We start from the raw sequence: 26996 nt of genomic DNA on the forward strand, positions 1-26996 counted from the left end.
AAAATAATCAAATGTCCTCTTGCTTGCCGTGGGATAAGTGGGATTTAGTGTGTGGGAGAGAGCTGAAAGACTGTTACCCCCTTCAGTTGGGTGGGGGCATAACTAGGCCCATACTGGTTGGTAGCCACCACCTTACTATTTTTTTTTTATTCCCTGGCATCTAGTAGACTTTCTGCCCCCGGGGTGTGGATCAGGGGTAACTGCCCCATCTGCCCACTGGTGGGCAGCACAACTTTGGCCCCATTTATTTGGGGTGGGATATGGCCATACCCTCACCCTCTTATTTTGGAAAAAAAATCTTCACTGGTCTCTGGTGGGCTGTCTGCCCCCCCTTGGGGGCAGATGGGCCTTCCAAAAATAGGCCAATCTGCCCCCAAGGGGGGCAGATGTAGCCAACAGTAATGTGCCCCAATGGGGAGCGACCCTTACCCAAGGAGCTTCCCCCTAAAGAAAACACAAACACACACACACACCAATCCCTGGTGCCTGAGTGGTTTCGCCCCCCCAGGGGCAGATCAGCCTAATAGAAATACGCTGATCTGCCCCTAAGGGCAGCAGAAATGGCCTAAAATAAATTTGCCCCCCCCCCCAGTGGAGCGACCTTTGCCTAAGGGGTCCTCTCCCATGGCGTGAAATTGGCGCAAAAAAAAATCCCCGGTGCCTAGTGGTTTCTGCATCGGCCTAATAAAAATAGGCAAATCTGCCCCCAAGGGGGGGCAGAAATAGCCTAAAATAAATTTGCCCCCCCCCCGGGGAACGACACTTGCCTAAGGGGTCGCTCCCCTGGCGTGAAATTGACGCAAAAAAAAATTAAGATCTCTGGTGTCTAGTGGTTTCAATTGGCCGATCTGCCCCCAAGGGGGCAAGAAATGGTTTAAATACAATTTGCCCAACAGGGGAGTGACCCTTGCCTAAGGGGTCGCTCCCCACCTCTAAAAAACAAAAACAAAAAACAAACAAAAATTATCCCTGGCGCATAGAGGTTTCTGCCCTCATTGGGGGCAGATCGGCCTAATAACAATAGGCCGATCTGCCCCCAGGGGGGCACAAATGACCTAAAATAAATTTGCACCCCTTGCGTGAATTCGCCTTGGGTGCAGATTGGCCTCATAAAAATAGGCTGATCTTCTCCCGGGGGTGGGGGGAGGGCAGAAAAGGCCTTGAAAAAAATTGCCCCCCTGGGGAGCGACCCTTGCCCAAGAGGTTGCTCCCCTTGTGCCAATTTCTGTTGTTAAATAAATCCCTGGTGTCTAGTGGTAATTTCAGAAGCCGAATCACTTCACGATCCGGCTTCTGAAATGCTCTGAGAGACTTCAAAAGGAAGGAAATTCCTTTCCTTCCGTTTGAAGCCTCTCAGGCCCCCATCACATGATCGGAAGAGAAATGCTTTGCATTTCTCTTCCGATCACGCGACGGGGAGGTGGTCTCTGATGAGGTCAGCGCTAGATCGCACGCTGACATCATCAGACGTCACTGGGGGGGGGGGGGTCGGTCGTGGAAGGTGAATGGCTTCCCCTTCCATCCCTGCCTTGGGGGGGAGTGGGAGGGAAGCCAACGGAGGGAGCGCTATCACTCCCTCCAAGCTCATGTCCGAGGACGTAATGGTTACGTCCTCAGCACAGGAGCACTATGCTGGTGGATGTAACCATTACGTCCCCGGCACAGAAGGGGTTAATGGACTAATACTTCCACTATAGGAACATGTTACCTCATAGCCATGGGATCAACACAGACTTTTATACTTATGAGGTCGATAAAGTGTGGAACAACTTAACTGGTAACAGAAAACATCTGTTATTCAGCTCCAGTATACCCTTTTGGGTTGATGTGTGCTTGACAATACATAGCTTATATTATGTTATTTATCACTGTTCCCATTCCACAATATAATATATAGGCCTACTGTTGTTTCTTAATCACCTGCATAGTTCAGACTATGCAGGTGAAGTGTGCATAGTGATTACACAAATTGTGATAGCAAAAATTAAACAAATTGATTACACAAATTGTGAGACCAACTTATCATGCTGGGGTCTAATGTTCAGTGAAGGAGTGAATAATATGCTTCATTTATTTTCCCAGGAGCAGCACATGAACACACTGGCTTTTAATTGCTTGAGGAGGATGTCTGAATTTCAAAGGAAGATTATGCTGGTCACCTGAGCACTCTGTCAATGAACACTGAACACAAAGTGAAAAAACGTTGCACTCAGTGCTGCTGACCTAAGGAGAGGTAATGGGGGAGTTTAATGAAATTTATTTCTCTGAGATCAGCAGAAATCCAAATACAGACTCTTGTTACAGGGGCGGCTCCTCTGCAATGGCGGAGGAGCGTCGCCCCACTGGCTTACAGCCAGCAGCTGAAAAATAAAACAATATTTCATTATTGTTTAATTCTTCAGCAGCTGGCTCAGCCAGCATGTGCAGGGCGGGGCTGGGCTGGGACATGGGAGGAGGGAGAGGCGAGGGGGAAGGAGTGCACCTAAGTGCACATGTTAGTTTGGCCGGCTGTCTTAGGCGGGCCAAACTGACATGCGCACTTAGGTTTCTCCAACCCGGCTGTGTTACACAGCAGGGTTGGAGAAACTGCACAGACTTCCATGTAGTGTCTGAGCGGCAGACCAAGCCGCTGAGACCAATCCTGGCACTACTCATACTAGGTATAGCATAACAGGAGCGCCAGGATTGCACAGTGAGCCTGTGAGGGTGTCCCAGGGACTGCTGGGACACCATCAGGAGAGCAAGGTGGCGGGAACTGTATTTTTTATTTTTTATTTAAGTATTATCCCCGTCCCCATTGACGCTCCTCCCCTTGAGATTTGGGGAGGCTGCCGCTGTCTTTTTAAAATCGTAGGTATTTTCAATGTGCTTGTTTTGTTAGTTGTTTTAGTGTTAAATAACTAGTTTTAAATTAGAAATACATTTGTGATTGCTTAGACTATTAAGAGCAGATTTCACCTGTTGAGTCTTTGGCAGATTAGAGGGAGGCTCCATGCAAGCTGATCTTTGTGAAGTATGCCAATAGGACCACTGTCTGTCCCACTGTGTGCACCTACATGCTAGCTACAGTGAGAGTCAGGGAAAATCTAACCAGTGGGCCAAATTATGTTGTAGTTTGTGGCAAAACATTTAACCCATACCCTGCAAGTGATGTTACAATTTGCTGTCTTGCTGTTAGGACATTTCAAGAGTAAGGAGGACAGTATCCTGGGCAAATCATTATTCAGGGGAGAGAATGCCTATTATCATCTGCATGGTAATGTTGTTCCATTCCACTTGACCTCTGTGAGGGAAACGTCTAATATTGGTCATCAAGGGAGGTAAGTAGCAAGCACAGCAGGAATGTCCAGGTTCGGCCCGGAACACAGCTGATTTCAAGATAACCATTGGTAATTTAAATTATTGGCATATAGATTGAATGTATGTAAACTTATTTCATGTGGCTAGACTGAAAATCTAGCATGGCAAAGACCAACATTGGACATCCCTGAAGTAAAAGACATCATGAATTACAACAGCTTACTGCAAATAACAGTCGTATAGAAGCTAGTCTCTCTAGTCAGTGTTTCATCAACAAAGGATTATTATAAATAGCCATAACAATTCAGATTCTAAATTCATTTTATTCTTTTTTTCAAATATACCAATACATTTCTCCGCACACACATAAATAAACCTACAGTTTTTTTACACACACTTTATCCGTGTTCTTACATAAAGTGCCTAGTTGTGGAAGGGGAAGCAGTGCCTTGTTAAAGCAGTCGGGTTATATAATGGTGTGACATGTGGCAGTGAGCCAGGTCAGGACCGTGCTGAACTCTATATAACAAGTGTAAGCCCTCTCTCCTACCCCCGGTATGGGACGGTACATTCAGATTGTTTGAGATTGTGAACTCCACGATTATGGTGCTAATCGGCCAGCATTAGCATTGGCCAAAAGTAGTTACATTCATATGGCTTCAGAAGTAGTTATAATCATATGGCTTTAAAGATTAATTATAATCATATGGCTTTTCAGTGGTCCATGTTTTGTAGCTGGTGGCCTCAGTTAATACGACCTTTTTTAAACTCCTTGTCCCACATTTGACCAGTTGGGATAATGCCTATATCATAGTCAAATGTCAGAATTACAAGGCAATATCACCCCCTTAATATTCTCTAGGCAACACATCCAAGAAGACAACAAGGACTGCACTACAATGTACGGTGTGGCTTTGCTGGCAATAAAGGTCAAGCATAGAATAGCTATGGAAAGAAATCCATCTCAGGTCTTCTTGCAAGAGAGGGAAGGGAAACAAAAGAGTCTGGGTGATCCCTCTCCAAAGAATAAGTCATGGATCAAACGACCCTGAAGACCCACCCATATTTATTTTTAGCGGGAACTCCTAAAGAGAGATAAGGATCAGCATAGTCTTGAAGACTCTGTGCTGTAAACATAGCGCTTAAAACGGCTCTTTCTGGAGTGGTCAATGTCTGACAACGGACAGAGAAGAAACTCCTTGACTCCCCTATTCTTAGAAATGGAAAATCTGTCCAGAGAAGGGCTGAGGCACATTGGTAGGAAAAGGCAAAGGGGAGGAAATAGGGATTTTGAAGTACAGTATCTGCTTCACAAAGACAAGAGAAACGTTATCCAAAGGATCCATTCTGAGAGTGGCTTGACGTCACTACTTTGCATATGCGCCAGAAAGAATCCAATGCTGGAAGAACAATGTAACTTTGCAACACTTGACGAAATTGCCACTCCCCAACATGGCCACTGGTACTGAAGAGTATTGCAGGGGAGGCTGCCTGAAGAATTCACAAATGATTGCCTTTGCTTGATATTATTCAACTGGAAGCTGGTTGTGATCTGTTTCGCTCACTCTACGAAGGACATATTGGCACATATTAAGTCTCTCACAGGAGCTCAAAACAGGATATAGTGTCAGGTAAAATTCCCTAGAGTTACTAAGAGCATTAACAATAGTATCTTCACAAATAGCAATGTATATTTTTAAGAGTCAGGTTTAATGTCCTGAATACATTGGGCTATTTCAATGTTAATTGCTACAAAACTTCCCAGGAATATTCGGATGAGACACATTTCACCTTAATTACACCAAAAACTAATGTGGAAAACAAGGCACTGTGGAAGAAAATGGCTTAATCTCTTGCTCTGGATTCAAAAGTCATTGAGATTTTATCATTGAGTAGACAGATAAAATATTCTGATTTCACTTTTCTTGCAGTTTGTAACCAAGAGTTAAAACAGTTGTTGACTAAAGCAGTTCTTGTTTGTTTATCAGCGCAGATAGATATGTTCAAAAGATTAAACCATTAATTGCTTCTTAATTGCTTTTTTCTCTCCCGCCCACCAACAACATGTTCTCAAAGCCATATTTTGTGCAATGCTCTGGAAAACACATGCAACATAAATGACACTGAAAAAGCACAATTAAGGTATTCAATTTGTGAAAGCTTATAGCTAGTGCGTCACCCTCTAGGGTGCAGTGGCATCGCCTGGTGTCTGGGAAGAGCTGGTGGGGTTGGTGAATCCGTCTTCCTTTGACTCCGATTGGCGAGTTCCCCTGCCACTTTTGTCTGCTCCAGAGTCAACCTCCATGCTTTCCTGCATGCATGGAGGGGCATTGCAAGTGTTTGCATTCTCCTGTGCCTTCTGCTCCAGTCTTTCCAGAATGCTCTGGACCTTCCGGACACCGTCTCGCCTGACTTGGCGTACATCTGCCCGACCTTCAGGATCCACAGAATCCAAAGCCAGCAGCTCTTTGGTGAGGTACTCTTCCAGCATCAGATATGGCTTCTCATTCTTCTTGCCCTTAAATTTTTCAACGGCTTGCTCCAGTGTCTGTACTCGCTCTAGAATCCACTCGACCTGCAGTATGCCACGGTGCTTTGCAGACATCTCTGGTTCCGTAGACTGCTGAGGTGCAGACTTTTGGGGGGAGGGTGTCTCAGGTGGTGGAGCACTTTTATCAGGGCTAGGCATACTTTTTTCCATGCTCTCAGTAAGGGAGATCGGAGGAGGTGGCAGCTCCGGCTCAACCTCTTGGTGAGCAATGTGGGTGGGAACATTGCTAGGAGGAGAATCAGGCTCAGAAAGACTTGCCTTGCTCTCGGACAAGGGTTGTGGAGAGGATTCCTTCTGATGTGGTATTTCATGAGAAGATGTTTCTTGTAGAAAAGCCTTCAGAAAGATAAAAAAGAAATTGGTAAGCCTGATGTTGTATGTATTCTGACATCTTTCTAGTCCATCTAATATTTTTGTATTGAACACTGAAGATATCCATGAAAAATAACATGATGGTCTGCCTTTTAAACGGTGACTCATAGAAAGAATCAAAGCAAACCTTAGGTTTATTGGAAGTATCTTAGATTCTGCACTTGTACCGTGATTTTGCAAAGGAAAAGGTTCACCCATGCCTCATTTACACTTTGTTGGTAAGTTAAAATGGGGCATTGTTCCAAAACAACAAGTTAAAATGGCAACCTTATTTTCCATAATGGAACCTAGGTATCTAGTACAAAAGGTCAATGTCCCTATGAAAATATAAACATTATGATGTCTATTTATGTTTCGGCCTATTACTATGTGCAAGCCTTATTATCACTACTGAAATGACAAAAGATGAGCCCTAATGAAATCAATTTTCAAAATTATTTGATCAGCTTAAGTGCAGTTTATACTGATTCTTTAAAATAGTGGCAAAAAAGTGTAGACAGAGTGCGGACAGTGCATTTTAAAATATCTCAATTGGATAAAATGGAAGAAAGAAGCAAGCAGTTGAATTAAGGTAATGCAAATAGGCAGTCTATCACTCTGGTGGTAAAGTTTGTTAATTGAGAAAGACAGGCATTGTTAAAACCTATTCTTTGCCTCCATGTAGTGTAGTTGTTGCAAGCACTAGCAACAATGAACACAAGAGCTTCTGGGAGGTGGGGTTTGGCCATGAGGAAAATAGCAACTCTCTAGAGGAGTTGGATGCGGTTTTACCAGTAACCAGACACTCTCTCTACTGATTGGCCAAAGTTATATCACCGCACTTGGATCACAGAAACCAATTCTGCACACAATGACAGCCATGTTGCCACCCAAAACCTACTAGAACTGGCTGAAATATGGCATAATATCCACAAAGCTGAGTCTAGAGTACAGAAAGACTACAGCACGCCTCCTGCACTGTGGAAGAACGCACAACATGTTTAGTTGCAGAAGTCAGATAAGTTTACTCTTCTGCTGGATAGGTGGGGCAACAAACTTGAAAGGATCAGTTTTATAGGATTCACCTAACTCTGGGGAGCCAAGTACCTGTGTCGGCAGGTAGAGGAGGGATGCAGTGGAGACAGAGAGTCACCGGCACCAATCCTGACTTGTCATTCTCCCTAAGGCAGATGGCGGGTGCAAATGGCATGCTTGCTTCCTTTGTTATTGGAGGGGGAGACCGCCCTCTGAGGCAGTTGCTGATAAAGAGAAATACCCCAGTGTGCATTTGATCGGTGCAGAATGGAGCCTATGAAAAGAAGCCATTGTGTTAGAGAAAAAAGACATAAGCGGTGCCATGAAGACGCCGGTTGGCCTTCTGAAATATGTGTTTTGGTGATATGTAACGCCTGGAAACTTGATCCCGAGCTATAACACAGTCTACTTGCCTACTGCCATCAAATGTCTGCCAGGGGAGGCCCACCAGAAATATATTCCAATTTATTTCTCCAACTTCCAGGTAATATGCATGGATACATTCATTTGCATTACAACATTAACCTACTTGAATGTGGAACCGGATGTATTACGGGACCTACTCTTTCCTGTGATCAAGGACACATTTTATACAGTAAGCACTAATACATAAAGCCTGGGCACTGGTTCTGAACTAGACAACAAGATACAATTGCCCCTGTGTTCGCTAATTTTATTGCCAGTGCCAAGTATGACAGCAACAACATGACTCGTAGCTTGTGGACACTGACTGGCATATCCATATCTGTAGCCTAAATAGTACTAGGAAACATCACATACACAGAACCCTGTTCTCCCTGTATCTATATTTAAATCATGGCTGGTGAGACAACTGCTCTTTTTGGAGTACCCAATGAACTTCCAAGTGCAGCCCCGAGAAAACACCCTTACAATACCTTAGGTTACTCTTGAACCAATCATTAAAGAACTTTGAAATCAGAACTTGCGATACGCTAGTTAAATTACTGAATGTTGGAAAAATGGATGAAAATCAAGTCTATACACTTTGACATTGCTGCCTCCCATACACAATTTGATGCAGCAGAGTGATGACTTCAGGCAGTGGAATATAGACACAGTAGTACTCAAAGTGAGCTAGAAGATGGAACGCACAACTAAAGGTTACAGACCTGGACTATCGATCACAAACGAGCAATGTTCACTTCAATGTAATACCAGAGAAGCAGAGAATGAAGGTAAGATGAGATTCTTGATTGCATTTATACCGTGCTTAACTAATATACAATTCCAAGAGCCAGTTGAATTCCAAAAGCATGAACTTGTAAGACAGACTGATCTACTCAACAATGCCCCATTATTGTTTGCTTCCATCTTCGCCAACACACCAGACTATTTCTCCAGGAAAATGGTCCATTCTCTTTTGAGCCGCCCGATAGGAGTGCCAGCCAACTACTCATCAACCACCAACATTAAGAGAGGGAAATTCTGGGCATTTAGGCCCATATTTATACTTTTTTTTCACCGCATTTGCATAATTTTTTGGCGCATAAGTGGCTCAAACTTACAAAATACATTAGATTTTGTACGTTTGTGCCGCTTTTGCGTCAAAAAATGAAGCTAATGAGGCACAAAAAAAAAGTATAAATACGGGCCTTATTCCTCACATCTGCCAATGGGATATTATTAGAGCTCCCAGTTTTCCGTTTTTACTGCTTTTTACAGATAAATACAGACACAAAACTATTTATTTTCCTGTCTGTATTGATTTTTAAATACAGAATAATACAGAAAATATGCCTTGTTCAGATTATTTTTTCTACTGCCAATCATGAGTAACAGGTCTGTAGGTGTACAGACAGAGAGTAGGGGAGATAAAAAAAAAAGACAATAGATTTCCTAGTTAAGCTTAATTAAGTGCCGATCTGCAGTTATTTATGCTATTCTGCAATGCAAGTGTTTTCAGCTAATGCTATTGTACTGTATACTGCTGAAACCTTTTGAACATTCAAATGCGAGTTTACATTTTTCAGTTAAACAAATGTGGAAAAATACCTGTAGCAACTTCCTTCATACAGTAAACGTAAAATAAAAATGGATAAAGGAAAAAATTAGCAAAAAATAAATATGGATAAATACAGATAGAAATGTCAAAAAAGAAATACCATAAAACTGGGAGCCCTAATTATTTTGTATGGCCTTCTAGAGCCGACGAGCATGATAGTAACACTTGATGGTTAAACTACAAAGTACTTGGAGCCTGATGCATTGGATGAGTTTATTAACTCTTAATTCCTACATTATGTGAAAACAATAGTTTCTTTAGAATCAAGACACTGACAAACCAGGCGACTGCTTCACCCGACGGATAGCAATTACACATTATAATCATATGTAAATGGCACATCTGCCGGACTGATTACTTCCTGCTACAAGGCTCCACTCTTTCTAATATAAGTAACCGTGATTTATTGATTGATGTTTGTTCAGACCTCATTTTGCCTGGGCTTAGACTTGGGTCATATCTCTGACCACTAGCATTTTGGGCCATGCATGCTTATAGATATAAATTACCAGATGCCAGGCGTGAACTCTGCTCCCTTATACAAACTTTCAGATAGCGAAACAAAGATTCATACTCTTCTGCAGAGGTAGTATGGGCAGTGAGCACTTTATTTGGAGGGATCTAATAATGAAGAAATCTGCCATCATCAGGTGAAAAACATAAGCTGAACATGACAGATGAGAAACTTTATTAGAGTCCGGGTGGACCACTACAACCGTCAATCCAAGCGAGCATTCACAAATGACATTAATTAGAATTGAATAAATGTTTTTCGAAATTCCTTGTGTATATCAGCAGTGTAGCAAACTCCACTGAAGTTAAATATTACAAATTATGAAAGGGGAAGGGGCGGAGTCTACAGTTTAGTGCCCATGCAAATACATCAGAGGGAAGCACAACTTTCCATACCAGCATTATGTGATTCCAGTAGTTAACGTATTTTACAACCAACTGCCGTAGGTGAGTTATATGGTACATTTTATAAGGAACTGTAGTTTCTCCATTGAATATACAGCAAGACGAGCTGGAATTTGTTCAACATTTATGTTTACCCACTTTGAGGAATGTATCTTACTAAAAGAAAGCATGATTTCAAAAGATGAGATTGAGGTTATTTCTAAACTCTCTACTTATATATATATATATATATCCCTGGATGCCTACCCTAGTGAATTCTACAAAGTTAACAAACCATCGTCCCATGCTCTGCGCTGCATCTAAGAATGCTGAAGAAACAGCAAATCACCAAAAAAGTGTTCTCTACCACACTACACTTCTCCCACTGAAGAGAACAATTATGCCAAATTTATATTATTATCTTTAGAGATAAACAGAGGGACACAATAGGAATGACAATTGACCCCAACATTTTTTCTACTGCCAGTAGAACCTCTGTCAGCAGCCACATTCAAATTGAATGATATAATAGGAATTAAGACCTCTACTACTCATATCAAATCATTCTTGCATTCTGATGTTATCTTACATTTAATGAGCCCAAACCATCTACCCTTGCAATGATGTTCCTAATCAAATCTTTCTCATGCTTTTCTGGTTACAGAATTAAGTGCAGATGTAAGGCCTTACCCACGTCACATACCACTACTAAAGCTATCCGATTATAATGGGAAATGGGCCTCAAGGGTTAGATAAGATGGTTGAAGACAGTTTACTCTCTCTTGTTGCCAAATAATTTATCCGATGGTCAGAACTTAATCTGTTGGGCAGGACACAAATAAAAATAGGCATTAGCAAAACTACCTGCTCTTGCTTTGTTCATTTATTGGCTTGCCAATACTTTTTGCTGATGCTATGTACCATAGGCCAAAAAAAGGAACAATGACAAGCCTCCTGCAGCTGGTCACATCATTTTATAGGTGCATGCATCTTTGGTGACATCTGGGTCACCATGCATGCATGTTCCGATTTTTTTTTTTTTTTTACCGATATAAGGTGGCAGACGTCATTTTACAATCTAAGTTTAGTGTGTGAAAGTCCCTTTGAAATAGTAGAATGGACCAGCAGCAAATGGAGGCTGCCAGGCCTTCCAAAACGTTTAAATTTAAAGAGGTAGTGGACAATAGGGGAGCAGGTGCAGGGGTTGTGGGGCGAGGGAGAAATGGAGATGCTCGAGAGTGCAATTTAGAGTGAGGAGAGGCCTAGCAACAAATGGCAGTTTCCGGGTCCTCCCAAAAAAGTAAAAAATAATATACTCATATGACTGCTAAGGGTGGGGGAGAGAAGCAATAGGAAGTACTGGGGGACAGGCAGCATAGGGAGCAAGAAAGAGCAAGAAAACACATGCCACTCTCTTGGAGTGCTCAGTGAAAAATAAAAAATAATTCCCTAAGTGCATGCAGTGGAACAATACAAGACAGCCATTCCAAAGGCTGGTAATGATGCTATGCTTAAGGAGAGAGACAAACACAAGAGGAAGAAGGCAAACAATTGAATAAAAAGCATGCAAATGAGAGTCACAGTAAAGCCAACCAATATTAAAAACTGAGCATGCTGTAAACCCAGTGTACGTTTATGGTAAGGTCCTCTAGAGACTTACAACTGTCTGGTAGGTGTAAGATGAGAGCACCACTGAAACACGGCAAAGGGTCTGGTCACCAGTAATGTTAGACTCGAGGAATCAGTGGTTTGTCGAGTGATTAATAATACGTTCCCGGGGCGTGGTCACTCTTGTCATATCACCATTATCCAGAAGGAGCACCCTTCGTTTAGTGCTTTGGTGTCCCTGTGCCTAAGTGAGGGTGTACTTTGCGAGAGGGTAGCATCAATGGAAGTGCGACTGAAATTAACACTTAATCTCACTTTCGTCAGTTTGTACTGTATGCAGGGTCACCCTGGAGTAAAAAGCTGAGTGCTCCGCAACAGCGTTAGTTTATGTCAAGTGAAGCACGGCATAAGTAAAATACCTGAGTTCTGTCCAAAGTTGTATGTAGCCGAGTTGGAGATGGTATCTGGTTGCTGGTTCGGACTGGCGACCCTTCACGGCTCGAGCCCTTCGGGGCCGCTCTGAACAGAGCCTGTTGTGGTTCCTGCCTGGGCTCCCAGTCCTCGTGAACTTTATGATACACAGGCTGGTGCTGGTGGAACTCGCCTGACTGGGCTGGGAAGTGTGTCTTCTGTGCCTGGTGGTATGGCTGCGAAGGCTGCCTTGGAACGTTGGGAACATTGCTCTCGTGGATCACCGGGATAGGAATATACCCTCGCGGGAGCTGGTGACTTGTGGAGCCCGGCCTGCCTGGCAGCTGAGGGGAGCCAGTGTGACTTTCCACGGGAGACGGAGACGTCTAGGGAGGAAAATGAGGTTTGATGAACATCAAGAGCAAAACAATTATTGTGTCAATGCTGGCTATCTCCTTTGCATGTGTTGTATCACAACGGGGGGTGGCGGGGGGAGAAAGCAGATAAGATAGCAACACAAGATGCTTTTTAGGAAGTGAAAGGCGAAGAAACCTCATGAAAGGGCAAGCAAAAGACAGACTGCTCAGGAGCTAACCACTCGTCACAAACCTTACAACATTACAAGTCAGCTTCAACTACAGTAAGAATTATTACAGAAAAGAAACTTACCTCACGTTCTCTTTATGGTGACATTAATGCGGGAAACAGAGACAAAAGCGCTCAGGGAAGTCGGGTCAATGTTGTGACACGACTTGCATGAACAGACTGCATCTGAGCAGTCTCGCCATGGCTGAGGGCTGAAAATGCCTGCACTTTCGTCTCAAAACATTATTTCCTGAACCTTATCATTATCAAATAGTGTGAAAAGTGTCACAGTACAACAGAAACCCTTCTTAACAGCTGTAGCAAACAAACTTTATTTCCCATTTAAAAAGAAATAGGCCAGTGGACACACACACACACACACACACACACTATTTCCTCTGGTGCATCTCCCTTCCTCACTCTTGCGAGTGAGCCAACCTTCTATTGGCTGAGTAAGAGACCAGGAAAGTAGGTAGAATCTTGGTAACCAGGAGGGTATGGACTGAACATACCAGAGTGACTCCTAAGAATAGAACACACATGGAGAGGAAGGCAGCTGTAGTGATCTTTAATATGACACGAAGACAAACAACCAGCAATAGGTTTATTTGACAGCATTAAACGTACAGACCTACCACAGGGAGCACAGGATGGTCTCTCCTCTCTTGCACCTGGACCACCCTTCCCATTTCAAAGTGAACATTCTGAACGGTTTACATCATGCACATTCTACAATAAAGTAAGAGTCAACCAATACTAACCGCAGGTTGCTACACATAGATTTATGAAAGGTCAAGCAGACAGGTTGAGAAACATGTCTTGGCCAAGTCAATGAACATCTATGAACCTGCAATCCAGGGTAATATGGAGTATATCATGTGACTGCCATAGATCTCTTGAGTATGAGGTCATGGTAGAATAATTTACCAGGTTCTCAACCATTTTTTGGATAAACAGAGCTTTAATCTCCCAGAGGGGGGCGATTCAAGATAGGATCCAGCGATAAACAGAAGTAATTGACAACAGAACATTTCCACTAATGGTAACATGCGTCCTGATAGTGAGATGAACGAGCAAGGGTACTACATAGTGATACAAGTACAGCGCAAGTTCAATATATCCTTGCTATTATGGCCATTGGTTTAATTATCATGCCTCGTACATTGAGCTCTATTATGCAATGTAGATCTACCTGCTGGGGCTATAATTGTGTATCATAACCCTGGAGAAACATGTGACCAGTACACCCCATGACCTGATTACCTTCAGTGATGAGAAAAGGTGTTCTGCACTGGTGTCGGCTACCTGGATCTGTTTAAATGATGATTTGACTGACTAAGCATGTATTAAAGCCACAAATGTCTGCAGCCAGCTGGCTTAGATGAAGCCTGTTTCATCTAAAATGTAAGGACATGCATGGACCATGGAATCCAGAAAGCATTGTGACTGGGAGTGGGCCTGCTTTGCTTGGTGAATCCATTGACCTTGTTGGAACACATATTATCCCTTTTATAATGTGAAAACGACACAACGGGTTTTGAATTTTTAGCACAGTTCCCACTGTGGAGACTGGATGCTCTGATTCTAGACCCATTCGAATCACATGCTTTATGGTCAATGTCTGTACATGTTTTAGGGCCCTCATCCTACCTATCAGTTGCCCTGTTACTAGTAAAAACCTTTTAACCCAGTGAGTGTTCCAGTCACAACTACCCAAAACATTTTTCTACTGCCAGCCAGATAGATAAACACTACACCTTCCCACTGCCTAGGAACCGACTGTGGGTGCCAAGTTCTTTCCAGCACCATTTATTCTTTAGCTGAAACACTGACTTTCGAGACCAATTGGAGTTCTAACTGACCCCTCTTTGACAATGTCCAGCAACCTGCCACTGAACATCGGATCCACTGAGACCCTGTACCTTGACTTTGAAACCTAGTTCTAAAATACATTAAAATTGGCATCTCTTGAGATTTGGGAACGCTGTTCACTTTTCTGCAGTGAGGTTTAGGATTTCAGACACTTTTTGCAGACTATCACCACCTAGGTTTAAACCCACTGAGTTCTCCTTCTATAACCCCAAGATCAATGAGAAACCAGATACTTAATTCAACTGTAACATTCTGTTTAAGACCTTTAGTTACTGCAATGACTAAAGAATTGAGATTTGAGTAGAGAGTCCCAAAGATCTCTGTCCCAGAGAGTAACGTTATCATCTGTAGTTCCATGCTATTCTTAATCATAGAGCCTTACTGTGTAAACGCTATACCTCATATCTGTTTGTGTGCCGTTTGCTGGAACATCCCTGTATGTTTTGAAGATTGTCTTTTTTAAGTGCCCTATATTTCAAATTATTTTTAAAATATACAGCTCTGCTTCCACATCGAGATTATTGACTGTCACTAATGTGCCAAACTGAATTGGAGCTCCATATCTTCTACCACAGCACTAAGTAAGCATTCACCGCTTGACATATTTACCACGGGAGACCGAACTGTTGAAAGAGTATTACCCAATTGGAGAGCAATAGTATTTAAGACCTTGGGACAGCAGTGATTAATGGTGTGGGAAAATACAGATCTCTCTCTCTCTGCTAGGTCCAGGGCTATTTAATATACTTAAGCTAATGAGATGAACAAGAGACCCAGCACTTCTTTAAGTCCACCTACTGGTGGACAGCACTCTGTTTGGTGGACAATAAACAGATCTAATACAAATGAGCAGGAATTTAATTCATTGCCATAGATTCCACACCTACAGTAACCTCCCTCAGATGCAAAACACACTTAAAAACAAAATTAAATGTGATCAGTGCTACGGAAACAAAGGTGTGTAGTTGTTGATTCGTCGCTAAAACCAAGAGCTCGACCAGCACCCAGCACTAAAGTTCAGCATAAAAGCAATGTATAGGCTATACTTGTCTGCCGTCATTATCGCAAGCATAGATGTGACAGGCAGGCCCATGGCTGTCTAGACAACCAAAAGTCTTTCATTGTTGGTACTGAGTGTGAGGCCAACCATATAAGGATTAAACAGGAACAACGAAGGCACGCGCTGTCAAAGGCAGTGCACAGTTTCTGGCCAAAAGAAGACAACAGTTCATGCCCAGGAAATGACCCTGGCAACAGCCAATGGAGATTCTACCTTAGAATGAAGGAGATGCCAAGGCGAGTTCTGGTGAGTCTTCCTGCACAAGTCCTTTAAAACTGAAGTGGGGATACTTGTTTATGTCCCACTGTGAGGTGCACAGAAGGGTGCAAAACCTTGAGTAAGGGAAATACGTAGCCAGGAAGAAATAATCCCAATCCACCTTCTACTTAGTTGAACACCTCATTCAACACAGGAATAGAATAAAAGGACCCTCAAACCTCAATAGCTTCCATAAGCCCATTCTTGGGACTCAGAACAACAGTGGCGTCCAAAAATATAAAGATCTAGGTCAGATCCCTGCCTCGAAACAGATGGAAGAGAAGTGACAGCAGCCCCAGACAAAAAAGCAGCTCCTCAAGTTAGAATTTCACTGATGACATACCCTGCAGACCCAGAAAGGAGACGGGGAAAAAACATCCTAAAAATTTCAGCAGTGACTGAGCCCATATAGGGAGGTGGGGTGAAGGCCGCCTCAGAGAAGGCTGCAAAGGCTGAGAGGGTGGCTGGTGACAAGGCAGGCCAGGAGCCCCAAAAAGGGGCTATACATTTTACTGTAGTGCTAATTCAGCACCAGCCAGACAAGAGGAACTGGTAGCATGCCTGCATGGAAGGAGAAACTTAGTTGTGCCACAAGCAAAGAGAGGAAGGACTTATGACTTCTTTAGACAAGGAGGTAGATGGAGTGTGGAGATCTCAAAATGGTTAACCCGGGAAGGGACTCACATTCTGCAGAAACCTCATACTCGTAGTGGCGCTCCAGGGATGTACAGATCCCTCAGGAGTCACCCAAAGTAGTCCACATCAGCAACAAACAGTGAATAAATAATTAACACAAAATGTGTTGCCCTTATATTCACGAAGCTGGATGCAAGGTAAGAAAATGAGGCTATGAGAGGAAATCCTATGATGACTGCTGAGAAAAAGTCCTGTGTGGGCTCTTGGAAGATGAGCCGAAGACAGGAGAACACTCGGGACAAAGATGAGCATACAGACCTCCTAAAAGGTGCTTTTTAGAACTGTGTTCAACAGTGTTGAGGGGAGAACTATGAAAGACTGAGCAGGACTACTGGTAGTGCAAGAGACAGCATAAAACCTCAAAGGATTCCATGGGGCCCTAGCAAGATTCTCAATTGTGACCTTGGAGGGTGCACTACTGGGGCATAACTCACTGAAAACATCTTTGAGAGCCCAATGTCAAAAAACCCAAGAATAACCACAGATTGTGCTCAGGTCAGAGTAGAGAAAAACTACTATAAGAGCTACTCAAATAAGCATGAAGATACCATCATCTTCATGAACCAACACTATGGTTTTAAATGATAATAACTATATATTATTGACCAGTTGTATACTCATGATATCAGGCTACTATACTTAGGCACTTGGTCACAGATAGAGTAATCCTATTACATAATTTTATATGAAATTATTTTGAAGATAAAAATATTTTATTATTCAATAATAATACAATCATGAAAAATATACATAATATCGAAAAAAAAGGGGGGACATACAAAGCACCTAAATCAAGCATACCACATGCACTCTAAACTAGGCGAATGAAAAGACGTGTCATATTTACAGGTGAAACAGCACATCAAAAAAGGCTAATCCAAATAACATAATAAAGCTAAAGCAATTTTGAATAATAAAGATATGAAAATATAAATTTTTCTAATACATTGATATTGATACTCTAATACACACAAAAAAAGATAATGCTAACAGAGTTCTATCCGAGTGGTACCGTAGGGACCAAAGGCCTACGCGCGTTTCGGTGTTTTAGGATATTATGGGCCACCTTCCTCAGGGCCGTTCCCAGTGGTACGGTTCAATGATGCTCTAGTCTTAGCAGCCAAATCTTCTGGTCAGATTGATTATAGGTTTGTGATGTATTTTTTGATAATGCAGTCAAGGAATTTGCAGAGTTCTGTCTAGCGTTTTTTTAGGGCAATGATTTTTCCGGCCATTTCTACCTCACTGCGGAGTATGGTGATACCAATTATTATACAGGAAAATAATCTAAGTATTCGCTGGTAACAGCTGTTGGAATTAGGTCCATATAGTCCGTTTTTTATGGGTCCTCAAGATCGTGCCGGCATACAGGGTAAGTCCAGGGTATGTATGCCTGGATATGATAAACTCTAGACAGCAGACGCGGGACGATTGAACGTCGTGATCGTCTAGTTTATCATATCCAGGCATACATACCCTGGACTTACCCTGTATGCCGGCACGATCTTGAGGACCCATAAAAAACGGACTATATGGACCTAATTCCAACAGCTGTTACCAGCGAATACTTAGATTATTTTCCTGTATAATAATTGGTATCACCATACTCCGCAGTGAGGTAGAAATGGCTGGAAAAATCATTGCCCCAAAAAAACGCTAGACAAAACTCTGCAAATTCCTTGACTGCATTATCAAAAAATACATCACAAACCTATAATCAATCTGACCAGAAGATTTGGCAGCTAAGACTAGAGCATCATTGAACAGTACCACTGGGAACGGCCCTGAGGAAGGTGGCCCATAATATCCTAAAACACCGAAACGCGCGTAGGCCTTTGGTCCCTACGGTACCACTCGGATAGAACTATGTTAGCATTATCTTTTTTTGTGTGTATTAGAGTATCAATATCAATGTATTAGAAAAATTTATATTTTCATATCTTTATTATTCAAAATTGCTTTAGCTTTATTATGTTATTTGGATTAGCCTTTTTTGATGTGCTGTTTCACCTGTAAATATGACACGTCTTTTCATTCGCCTAGTTTAGAGTGTATGTGGTATGCTTGATTTAGGTGCTTTGTATGTCCCCCCTTTTTTTCGACATTATGTATATTTTTCATGATTGTATTATTATTGAATAATAAAATATTTTTATCTTCAAAATAATTTCATATAAAATTATGTAATAGGATTACTCTATCTGTGACCAAGTGCCTAAGTATAGTAGCCTGATATCATGAGTATACAACTGGTCAATAATATATAGTTATTATCATTTAAAACCATAGTGTTGGTTCATGGAGATGATGGTATCTTCATGCTTATTTGAGTAGCTCTTATAGTAGTTTTTCTCTACATTGGTTATTTCCCTGCTTGAGCTACGCTTATTTGTTCAGGGAATCTCCTTATTACTATTTTCCTGTGCTCAGGTCAGAGCCTGTTTCGGAACTAAAAGACTCAAGTTGAAGAAACTGGAGGGGATCTTCAAGAGGAGCTGTTGGTGAGGCTTCTAATGTCACACTTCAAACGAAACCTGGATAAGGAACCTTGTAGATATTCTCAACAAAAAACCCATAGGTTACCTACAGTGAAGCACTCATACATAGCTGTTAAAGGAGCCCTGGAGGAAGCCAGGTGTAGGTACTCACGGGATGATTCAGTTGAAGAACTAATAAAGAGGACAGATGAGCATCCAAGCACATGCCTGGAATCAGGCCAGTTCCTATCGGAGGAAACCTGGCACATAGCCCCGAGGAGAATTTTAAGCTAGGTTTAGCTTAAGGCCCGTCAAGAAACTTAAATGAAAGTCCCATACTCGGCTGTGAAACGTCTTGGTGATGGATACAGTATTAAGCCCAGCTAAACATCTAGGGGTGTGAGTCTGGGAATGTCACCTTCGGATGAGACCCTATATTAATGTGAACCATGACACATACTGTGATCCTAGAACCGGCATGTACTTCCTTTTTAGGTATAACAATTCACAAAAAGTAACGAGGATCACTGGACAGACTTTAATACATGCTCCCACTCAGCCCTCCCCTTCACTTGCTCCAAAGGAGACTTTTCTTATGCCACCTGTGGTTAGAAATTATACATTATTTTACCTCCTTATCGGCTGTCATCTCTCTTGAATCCAAGTAATGGAATCAGTGACAGAGCAGCTCTACTCCTCTCTGCAGCTACCAACAATGTGTATATTTTATGCACCCTACGTACAGCCGGCCAGCCACCCTCGGCTTCAATTTTAGATTGTTGTATTGGATCCCAACTGATCATCATCTTCACTTCAGTTGTGTTAAATTAATAAATATTAGTTTAAAAATGTACAGAGGCGATTAATGTATTTTTTCTGTAACAACTTCACAGGAGAAATGTGTGATGGCAGAATGACAATATTTCAATTAAATGGTTAAGAACATACTATGGATTTTTAAAAGCAGTAAATCTATTGGACAAAGGTTTATCAATTACTATCATACACTGAAATTAGCATTGGTGGATAGGTTGATCTTAGATAAACAAAGTTTCACCATTTATGTCCTTTTATTGAGAAGAAACTATGGTTTTAGGTGTGTTACCTAATTAGCTACACAAGGCTTTATCAATGGCAAAATGCCAGTATCATAACATAATGATGCACCAAGATGACTTGTTGTAGTATGATTTTGTAGTAAGGGCCAAAACAAAAGTGTTTTGTGTTTTTTTTTATTTTCACGTTGCAGCTCTGACCATGAATCTTTGAAGATTGTCAGTACCATATCACATGAACAGATTATCATGTTTCGATGCTTAATGAGAGCTACAACTGACCAATCAGTACCATGTCACACGAACAGACTCTCTTTTTTCAGTGCTTAAGTGAGAGCAAAAAACTGGCCAGTTTAAGCATCCACCAGGGCTTCACTGGTGCCTAAGTTGGAGGAGCAAATCCAATGAACAGCGAAGTTTGTCTAGGTCATAAAGAGGAGACGCGCCACATGGTGTTGCAAGCTATCAAAGGTTAGGTGAAAGAGAATATTTCATGATGTCTTACTAACTGAGGGGAGTGGGGGAAGTACAATTAAAAGAAAGCACTTAGGGCTACATGTACTAAAGTTAGGTTTTGCGACTCCGCAAATTGCAAGTCAGAGTGACTCGCAATTTGCGAGTCGCAAAACCTTATGTTGCACAGTGTCAATGACACTATTTGCGATTCGCAAGGGGGTCGCAAATGCCCTACCTCATGAATATTCATGAGGTAGGTCGCAATTTGCAACCCCCTTGGGAATGGCCGCCCTCACAGGGATGGTGGCTTGCTGGAGACAGCAGACCACCATGTCTGTGACTGCTTTTAAATAACGCAGTTTTTTTTTTTTAAATGCAGCCCGTTTTCCTGTAAGGAAAACAAGATACATTTCAAAAACAAAAAATAAAACGTTTTTGTTTCATTTTTTTCAGAGCAGGCAGTGGACCATAGGACCAATGCCTGCTCTGAAAAAATGTTTTTCCTGCCATTCAGAAAGGGGAAGGGGTCCCATGGGTGACACTGGTGCTAACTGCAATTGTTTTGCGACCGCATTTGCGGTCACAAAACAATCATACATGGGACTGCGAGTCGCAATTAATAAGGGAACACCCCTTCCTAATTGCGACTCGCAATCCCTTTTTGCGATTCAGTCAATAGTTTCCTATTCACCATTTGTGATTTGGAGCACGTACCCACAGACTCTATTTACCTCAACATGGAGGTAAGCTTGGTCATACACGAACTATGAGAGATACCAATGGTACAGAGCTGCAATTGCAGCAAGTAACTTATTTTATTGGACACTGAGTCTAATATGGCTCAATTCTGTTTATTGAATTTCCAAAAGAAAACAGAGATCATCCACCTACAATGCGAGGACTGGCATGCTTTAGATCATGTCAGATAATGAAAACAATCGAATCAAAACCTAGGTAGCAACTCCTTCCTCCTTTCCCTCCTGACCCTTTTACGTTCTGTGCTTAATAACAATCTTATTCCACATTGCTATTGCCCCATGCAGTGTACGTGTAAAGCTGTTAGTCTCCTGCCCCATATACAACATACATTGATTGACCCTTTTGTGGGCGCCACCTACGCCTCCCTGTGAGGGTGACATTTTATGAATTAGTGTGAAGTATTTGGGTCATGTCTGCTCACTGAATTCTGCAGAGATGAGGTTAATGCATGACACCCACAACTCTTGACAACTTTCCAAGTTGTACTCTAAACATAGAGTAAGCTTTTCCATTCCTAATAGATGCCAGATTCTGTGAAGCCAGTTAGTATGATCTGGAACACGGTCAGAGGCCCATGTGGAAAGAAAAGCTTGATGTGTTGCCCCAACGATAAAGCTATTTGTCTACTCTTCTTGGACTTAGTCATTTGGGAAGGCATGTTACATAGGCTGGGAAGTGCGTGATCTGCATGTTGAAGAAATAATCTAAGTCATCTATGGCCCTCTACCAATATTGGGTGAGTTTTGTACAGCTCCACAACACGTGCAGCAGTTTTCCAGAATCTCCGCAACCCTGGCAGCGCTCCTTACTACATCAATAGATCCTGGAGCAACAACATAATTCGGTCTGTATACAAAACAGGTCCGTGTATTGTTAATTACAAAGCATTGTTTCACAACACGAAGTGCAATGTCCAACAAAGAAAGCAGCCGACACGTTTTGTCTTTCTATGCGACTTTTATAACACTGAGATTGTGATTTCAAAAAAATAAAGAAATGGAAACTAAAAGATCTGTTTCCTTGACAAGGTAAAGATTCGCACATGATCCACTTTGAGGAAAACTCCCTGACATTAAATGTATTGAAAGCTTATCTGGTATGTCTCTTGTATTTTCGCCTGGGCATACAAGTGTAGTACAACAAAAGGGTAAGATCAGTTTCTATGACTTTCCTAGGAGCCAGAATGTCATGTTTAGATTGCCATAATCACAGTCCACCCCGGTAAGGTGAGGGGTTCAGGTGAGGCGCTGGGAGCTAGCCAGGAACTGAGCAGACAGCCTCTAATGGTGTGGAAGGGCTCTGTCTCCTACATTCTGAAGTTCTGCTGTCCTACTACGCAGTCCTACTATCTTAGTAGGAATCGTATAACATCTTCTTTGTCTCAGGACCATTCTCTCTCCCAATCCCTGAAGAATGATGGTCTGAGGGGCATGGTCTGAAAGGGGCATGGGTTTGATGCATATTTCCTGCATCTTTGCTGTTGGTTCGGGAGTACCTGAAAAATAATATATTTGTGCGTAGGTTTTGTGAGCAGCTGAGTAGAAGGTATAATCTCTGTGGTTAAGGTGTGTGAGCCCCCATAAATCCTCTAAGCTGCGCCCCTTATCTAGTTCAAGTATCTGGTGGGCAATGCCTCAGTCAGGCCAAAATGCGGGCCTGACCTGTCAAGGGTGCTATTCATTACTAGAAGAAAATCTTCCCCAACCAAGATTACTGAGTATGGGACTTGCACAATATTTGAGATTACCTTAATCAGGAATGATTAATGGTTCTCACTGGGATGTAGAACGACACTACAGTGAAGCATTGCTCGCCCAACTTTATACAGTAGCCCAGCATTCCCTCCTGATCTCTGCCACCCTGCCCACCACTTCACCTCAGAAGCTTTGGGCAATGAGTACAACGACCCCTTCCCTCTTTGCCAGCGCTCAGGACAAATGTTGTTGGGGATACCAAAGTGACCTTAATCTATGCCAATGCCTCACCAGGTATGGCGCCAGCAGCGACAGGATAGCTATCTCTTGGTCGGGTTACTTAAGCCTCTTAGATTGAGGCTAACTATTTTAACATTGAAAGGACCAGATTGCAGATGTTCTTGACAATTTTGGGCAAAATCCGAGCAGGATTACAGGAAGAAAAGACAATAATCACATATTGTATGTGCTCAAAATGAACCAAGAAGGATTTTATTATATGACATAAAGCACATCAAACGGTGTTTCTCTGAATGTCTATCCTCAACCAACCCTGAAACAAAGCAAGAACATAATAACCATGAACAGGTCCATTTACAATGGCTAGAGTGAGTTTGTATTCTTCAGGGATCGCCAGGATGGGGCTCGACTTTCCCACATCCAGATCAAATTACATCAGTCTAGCCCCAAACCCCATGCTCTGTCCTGCGGCAGTGGACCTAGGGTCATGCTCAGGCCCAGTGGTGACTGTCTCACCTTCGACAATGGAGACGAACCTGCGTCCTGATGACTTGCTTCTTCCAATAACCTGTCCTGTACTGCCTCTCGTTCTTGCACTTTAGGGCTGGGGTCCGGCCACAAACCCCTCAGCAGCTTTGACACCCACTGCCATTCGTAGGCGCACCCCATTCGGGCCTGACCTGGTCTTCTGGTTGTGGGTTACACCTCAACAGGCCTTTGACATTGACCTAATCTGGTGAAGCTTGCCTTCATTATTCAGAATGGGGGACTCCATTCATAACGAATGTCCCTGCCCAGAGGTAATTGGTGATTAAGGTTTAAAGTCTCTGCACCTTTGAAGAGTGATCAGGGAGAGGTCCTAGAACAACGCCAGATTGTATCCTTGGAAGGTGGAAGGGTGATTGTCTTCAGCATTCTTAAGTATCTCTTCCTTAAGATGAAAATCGTGAACACAGGCCAGGATATCCAGTGGTCATGTACTGTTTCCCCCAGAGCGGCCCACTCTGTGAACTCTATCCAACGGCACCTTCACCTCCTCTCCTCGGGCTAAGATCTGCTGGAACAACACTTTTGTAAAAATGATATCCACACCTTCAGCATTGATAGGCACTCTCCTTGTTCTGATATTATACATTAGTCCTTGGCATGAGCTTAAAGGTCGGGTTGTTGCTCCTGCAGACAGATTACTTCCTGTTGTATTTGTTAAACTGCTTTATTGGATAGAATGCTAATCAGCGATTGCCAGGAATACAGGTGAAGAGTATGTCCATGTTCTGTGATTAGATTTTTCTGGATCAGATTTCCAACTTGTCCAGCTGCCATTACATCTACTTCCGGGACTAAATGCAGCAAAAATTATTTAAAAGCCTCTTTGCAAGGTCAGCATCACATGGGATACCCAAAATTATGATTTAGGTTTCTAGGTATGGGGACCTGAAGGACTTCTGACTATACAACTTGTATCTTGTCCCAGTAGTTTTGAACAATAGACAGCCCCAGAGAGTGACAAAACCTTCCCTCAAGTTTGTTGCATCGCATAATATTGAAGATAGTGCCCTCCTCATTTTATGTTCTTTACTCATAGTTTACTCATATTGTAAAGCACGCTGTGGAGTATTTTCAAATGAGTTAATCTCAGCAGGGCTTGATAGCTACTTCTTATGCTGCATCAATGTTGCCTCTCAATCGATGTCCTCTGGCTGGCCTAGATCTGCCTCCCAAGTCACCTTAAATCTTGTCAGACTTTCTAGTCTGTTACTGATAAGAGTTTTATAAGGGAAAGAGGTGGCCGTGCTCAGCAGCTCCTTTTGCAGCACTTTTCCAGAGGGTTACTGTCAGTCAAATCCGACCTATCTCTTCTGTCTGTCCCTATGGCATGAATACGTTGCAAATATTTTTATCTCTGTGTTGGCGCTAAGTCATACTCCTTACAAATTTATTTAAAGGACTTCATGGAACCGTATTCTATAATATATACTAGTTTTCAGATGTTATATCTATACTTAACATGTTACTCGTAAATATTTAAATAAAGAGCAAAAACATGAAATAAATATTGGGAACCTCTAGAAGTCATGAAGGTAGTTTACTGTTCTTGTGATTCCAAGAACATTGGATTCCTCAAATTGACTGTCAATCCACGCTCGAAAAGATAGTTACTTGACCATCCTGTCTAAGAAATGGTTAAAGGAGGTATATCACAAATAGACAGGGCATTGGTCAATTACTCACCTTGTACTCTCGTTAGCCTGCAAACGTGATGGGAGAGTTGGCTGGGTCCCTTAGAGGAGGGGGAATGGAGGGAGGCATGCATGGCACCACGCACCTTAACGATATATGCTTGGCTATGAATTATTCAGGTACATTATCTACACTGAACATACTTTATGCCCAGATGGTTATGGCAAGCTCGGAAACACGTAGAGCCAAGTTGCAGTAGGTGCAGGGATGATACATTAGACAACTTTCCCTATGGTTTAGGGTTCCCCATCATTCAACCATATTGGCTCACTATTTATCAAACACTTTCAGATGTCCTCGGCTACTGAATCGAGGCCTCCCCTAAAGTTGCCCTACTCAGGACTTTGAATGACTTGGGGGGACCAGGGGTGAACGGACTTTGGTGGGTTTGGGAACGCTACTGGAGAAGAGAGACATTGGCAAATACTGGAAGAGGCTGAACGCCCCTCATAACAGACTGGAGAGCTGGCATGGACAGCTGTATAAAACAGAAAGAACCTATTTACACAGCTCATGGGTGCCTAAAAAGCATTCTAGCATGTGGGGAAAATGGTGGTCGTATTCTGGGCTTGAAGAGGACAGTACTTGAGTTGGGGCAAAGGGTAATGGCTGTGTGCAGGAAATGTTTTGGATAATTCCCAAAGGATCCCCTTGAGGGCATGTAATAGGTGTATTCTCTTTCTATTGTGATTGGAAACCGAATAAAGTGTTCTTATAGAATAAAAGAGAGAAATGGTGTGATCTCCAACACCCATTGAAACTTTAGCTTTGAAGCACCGACGGATGCAGTGGCAGTCTATCCTGACAGGATGAGCTATTTTGCATGGTCAACAGCAGCAGGCAGATGAAACAAAAGGCTTCCCTCCCTTAGGACAGGTTATGCAGGAACCTATGAAGTGATTTTCAGGTAGACCCTCCAGAGTGGATAAAGGGGAATGGCAGGCCAGAAAGGTATTCCACCCTTCTTAGATGACATCTTAAGTATTCTGTCCTTCCACGGAGACCAATGGATTGGGGTAGTGGTGGAAAATGCCAAACGTAATGTTACTCTATCTTCTCAAGAAGCCCATCCTCCTGCGCCTGAATCATGTTCAGCAGGAGAACAAAACTGCCTCTCTCCAGTGTTCCATGGAAACATCGGACTCACCGTACCCTTTTACCTTATTCTGTCTTGTGCTGTATGAGCACTCAGTACCCTGGGGCGTTTGGGCACTGTCCCTGGCATGGGTGCCCACAACATGCAAGATTGCACCTGAGAAGTTTGCTCAGCAACACTTTATGAATGGACACTGATTTATCAGAGCTAGGGCACTGTGAATGGTATCGGGGATACTGTATTTCATTTTGCGATTTCTTTATTTTACGTTTTTAAGCCAAAATGAACTCTGTATGCAAACTGGATTGTAAGTATTGGCATCAGTTCAACT

At 42.5% G+C, this 26996-nt stretch overlaps 1 protein-coding gene across 1 annotated transcript in view; it reads right to left on the reverse strand.

The window, feature by feature from the left end:
• Positions 1-3603: 3603 nt before the first annotated feature.
• The window catches only part of BAG3 (BAG cochaperone 3), a 63289-nt gene continuing 39896 nt past the window's right edge, over positions 3604-26996 (reverse strand). The window contains exons 3-4 of the mRNA XM_069239236.1: positions 12185-12562; positions 3604-6187 (exon numbers count right to left, since the gene is read on the reverse strand). Of these exons, the coding sequence (XP_069095337.1) occupies positions 5483-6187; positions 12185-12562 (1083 nt within the window). The 3' untranslated portion in view covers positions 3604-5482. The remainder of the gene's footprint in view (positions 6188-12184; positions 12563-26996) is intronic.

Source organism: Pleurodeles waltl, chromosome 6, assembly GCF_031143425.1.
Source record: "Pleurodeles waltl isolate 20211129_DDA chromosome 6, aPleWal1.hap1.20221129, whole genome shotgun sequence".
Lineage (NCBI taxonomy): Eukaryota > Metazoa > Chordata > Amphibia > Caudata > Salamandridae > Pleurodeles > Pleurodeles waltl.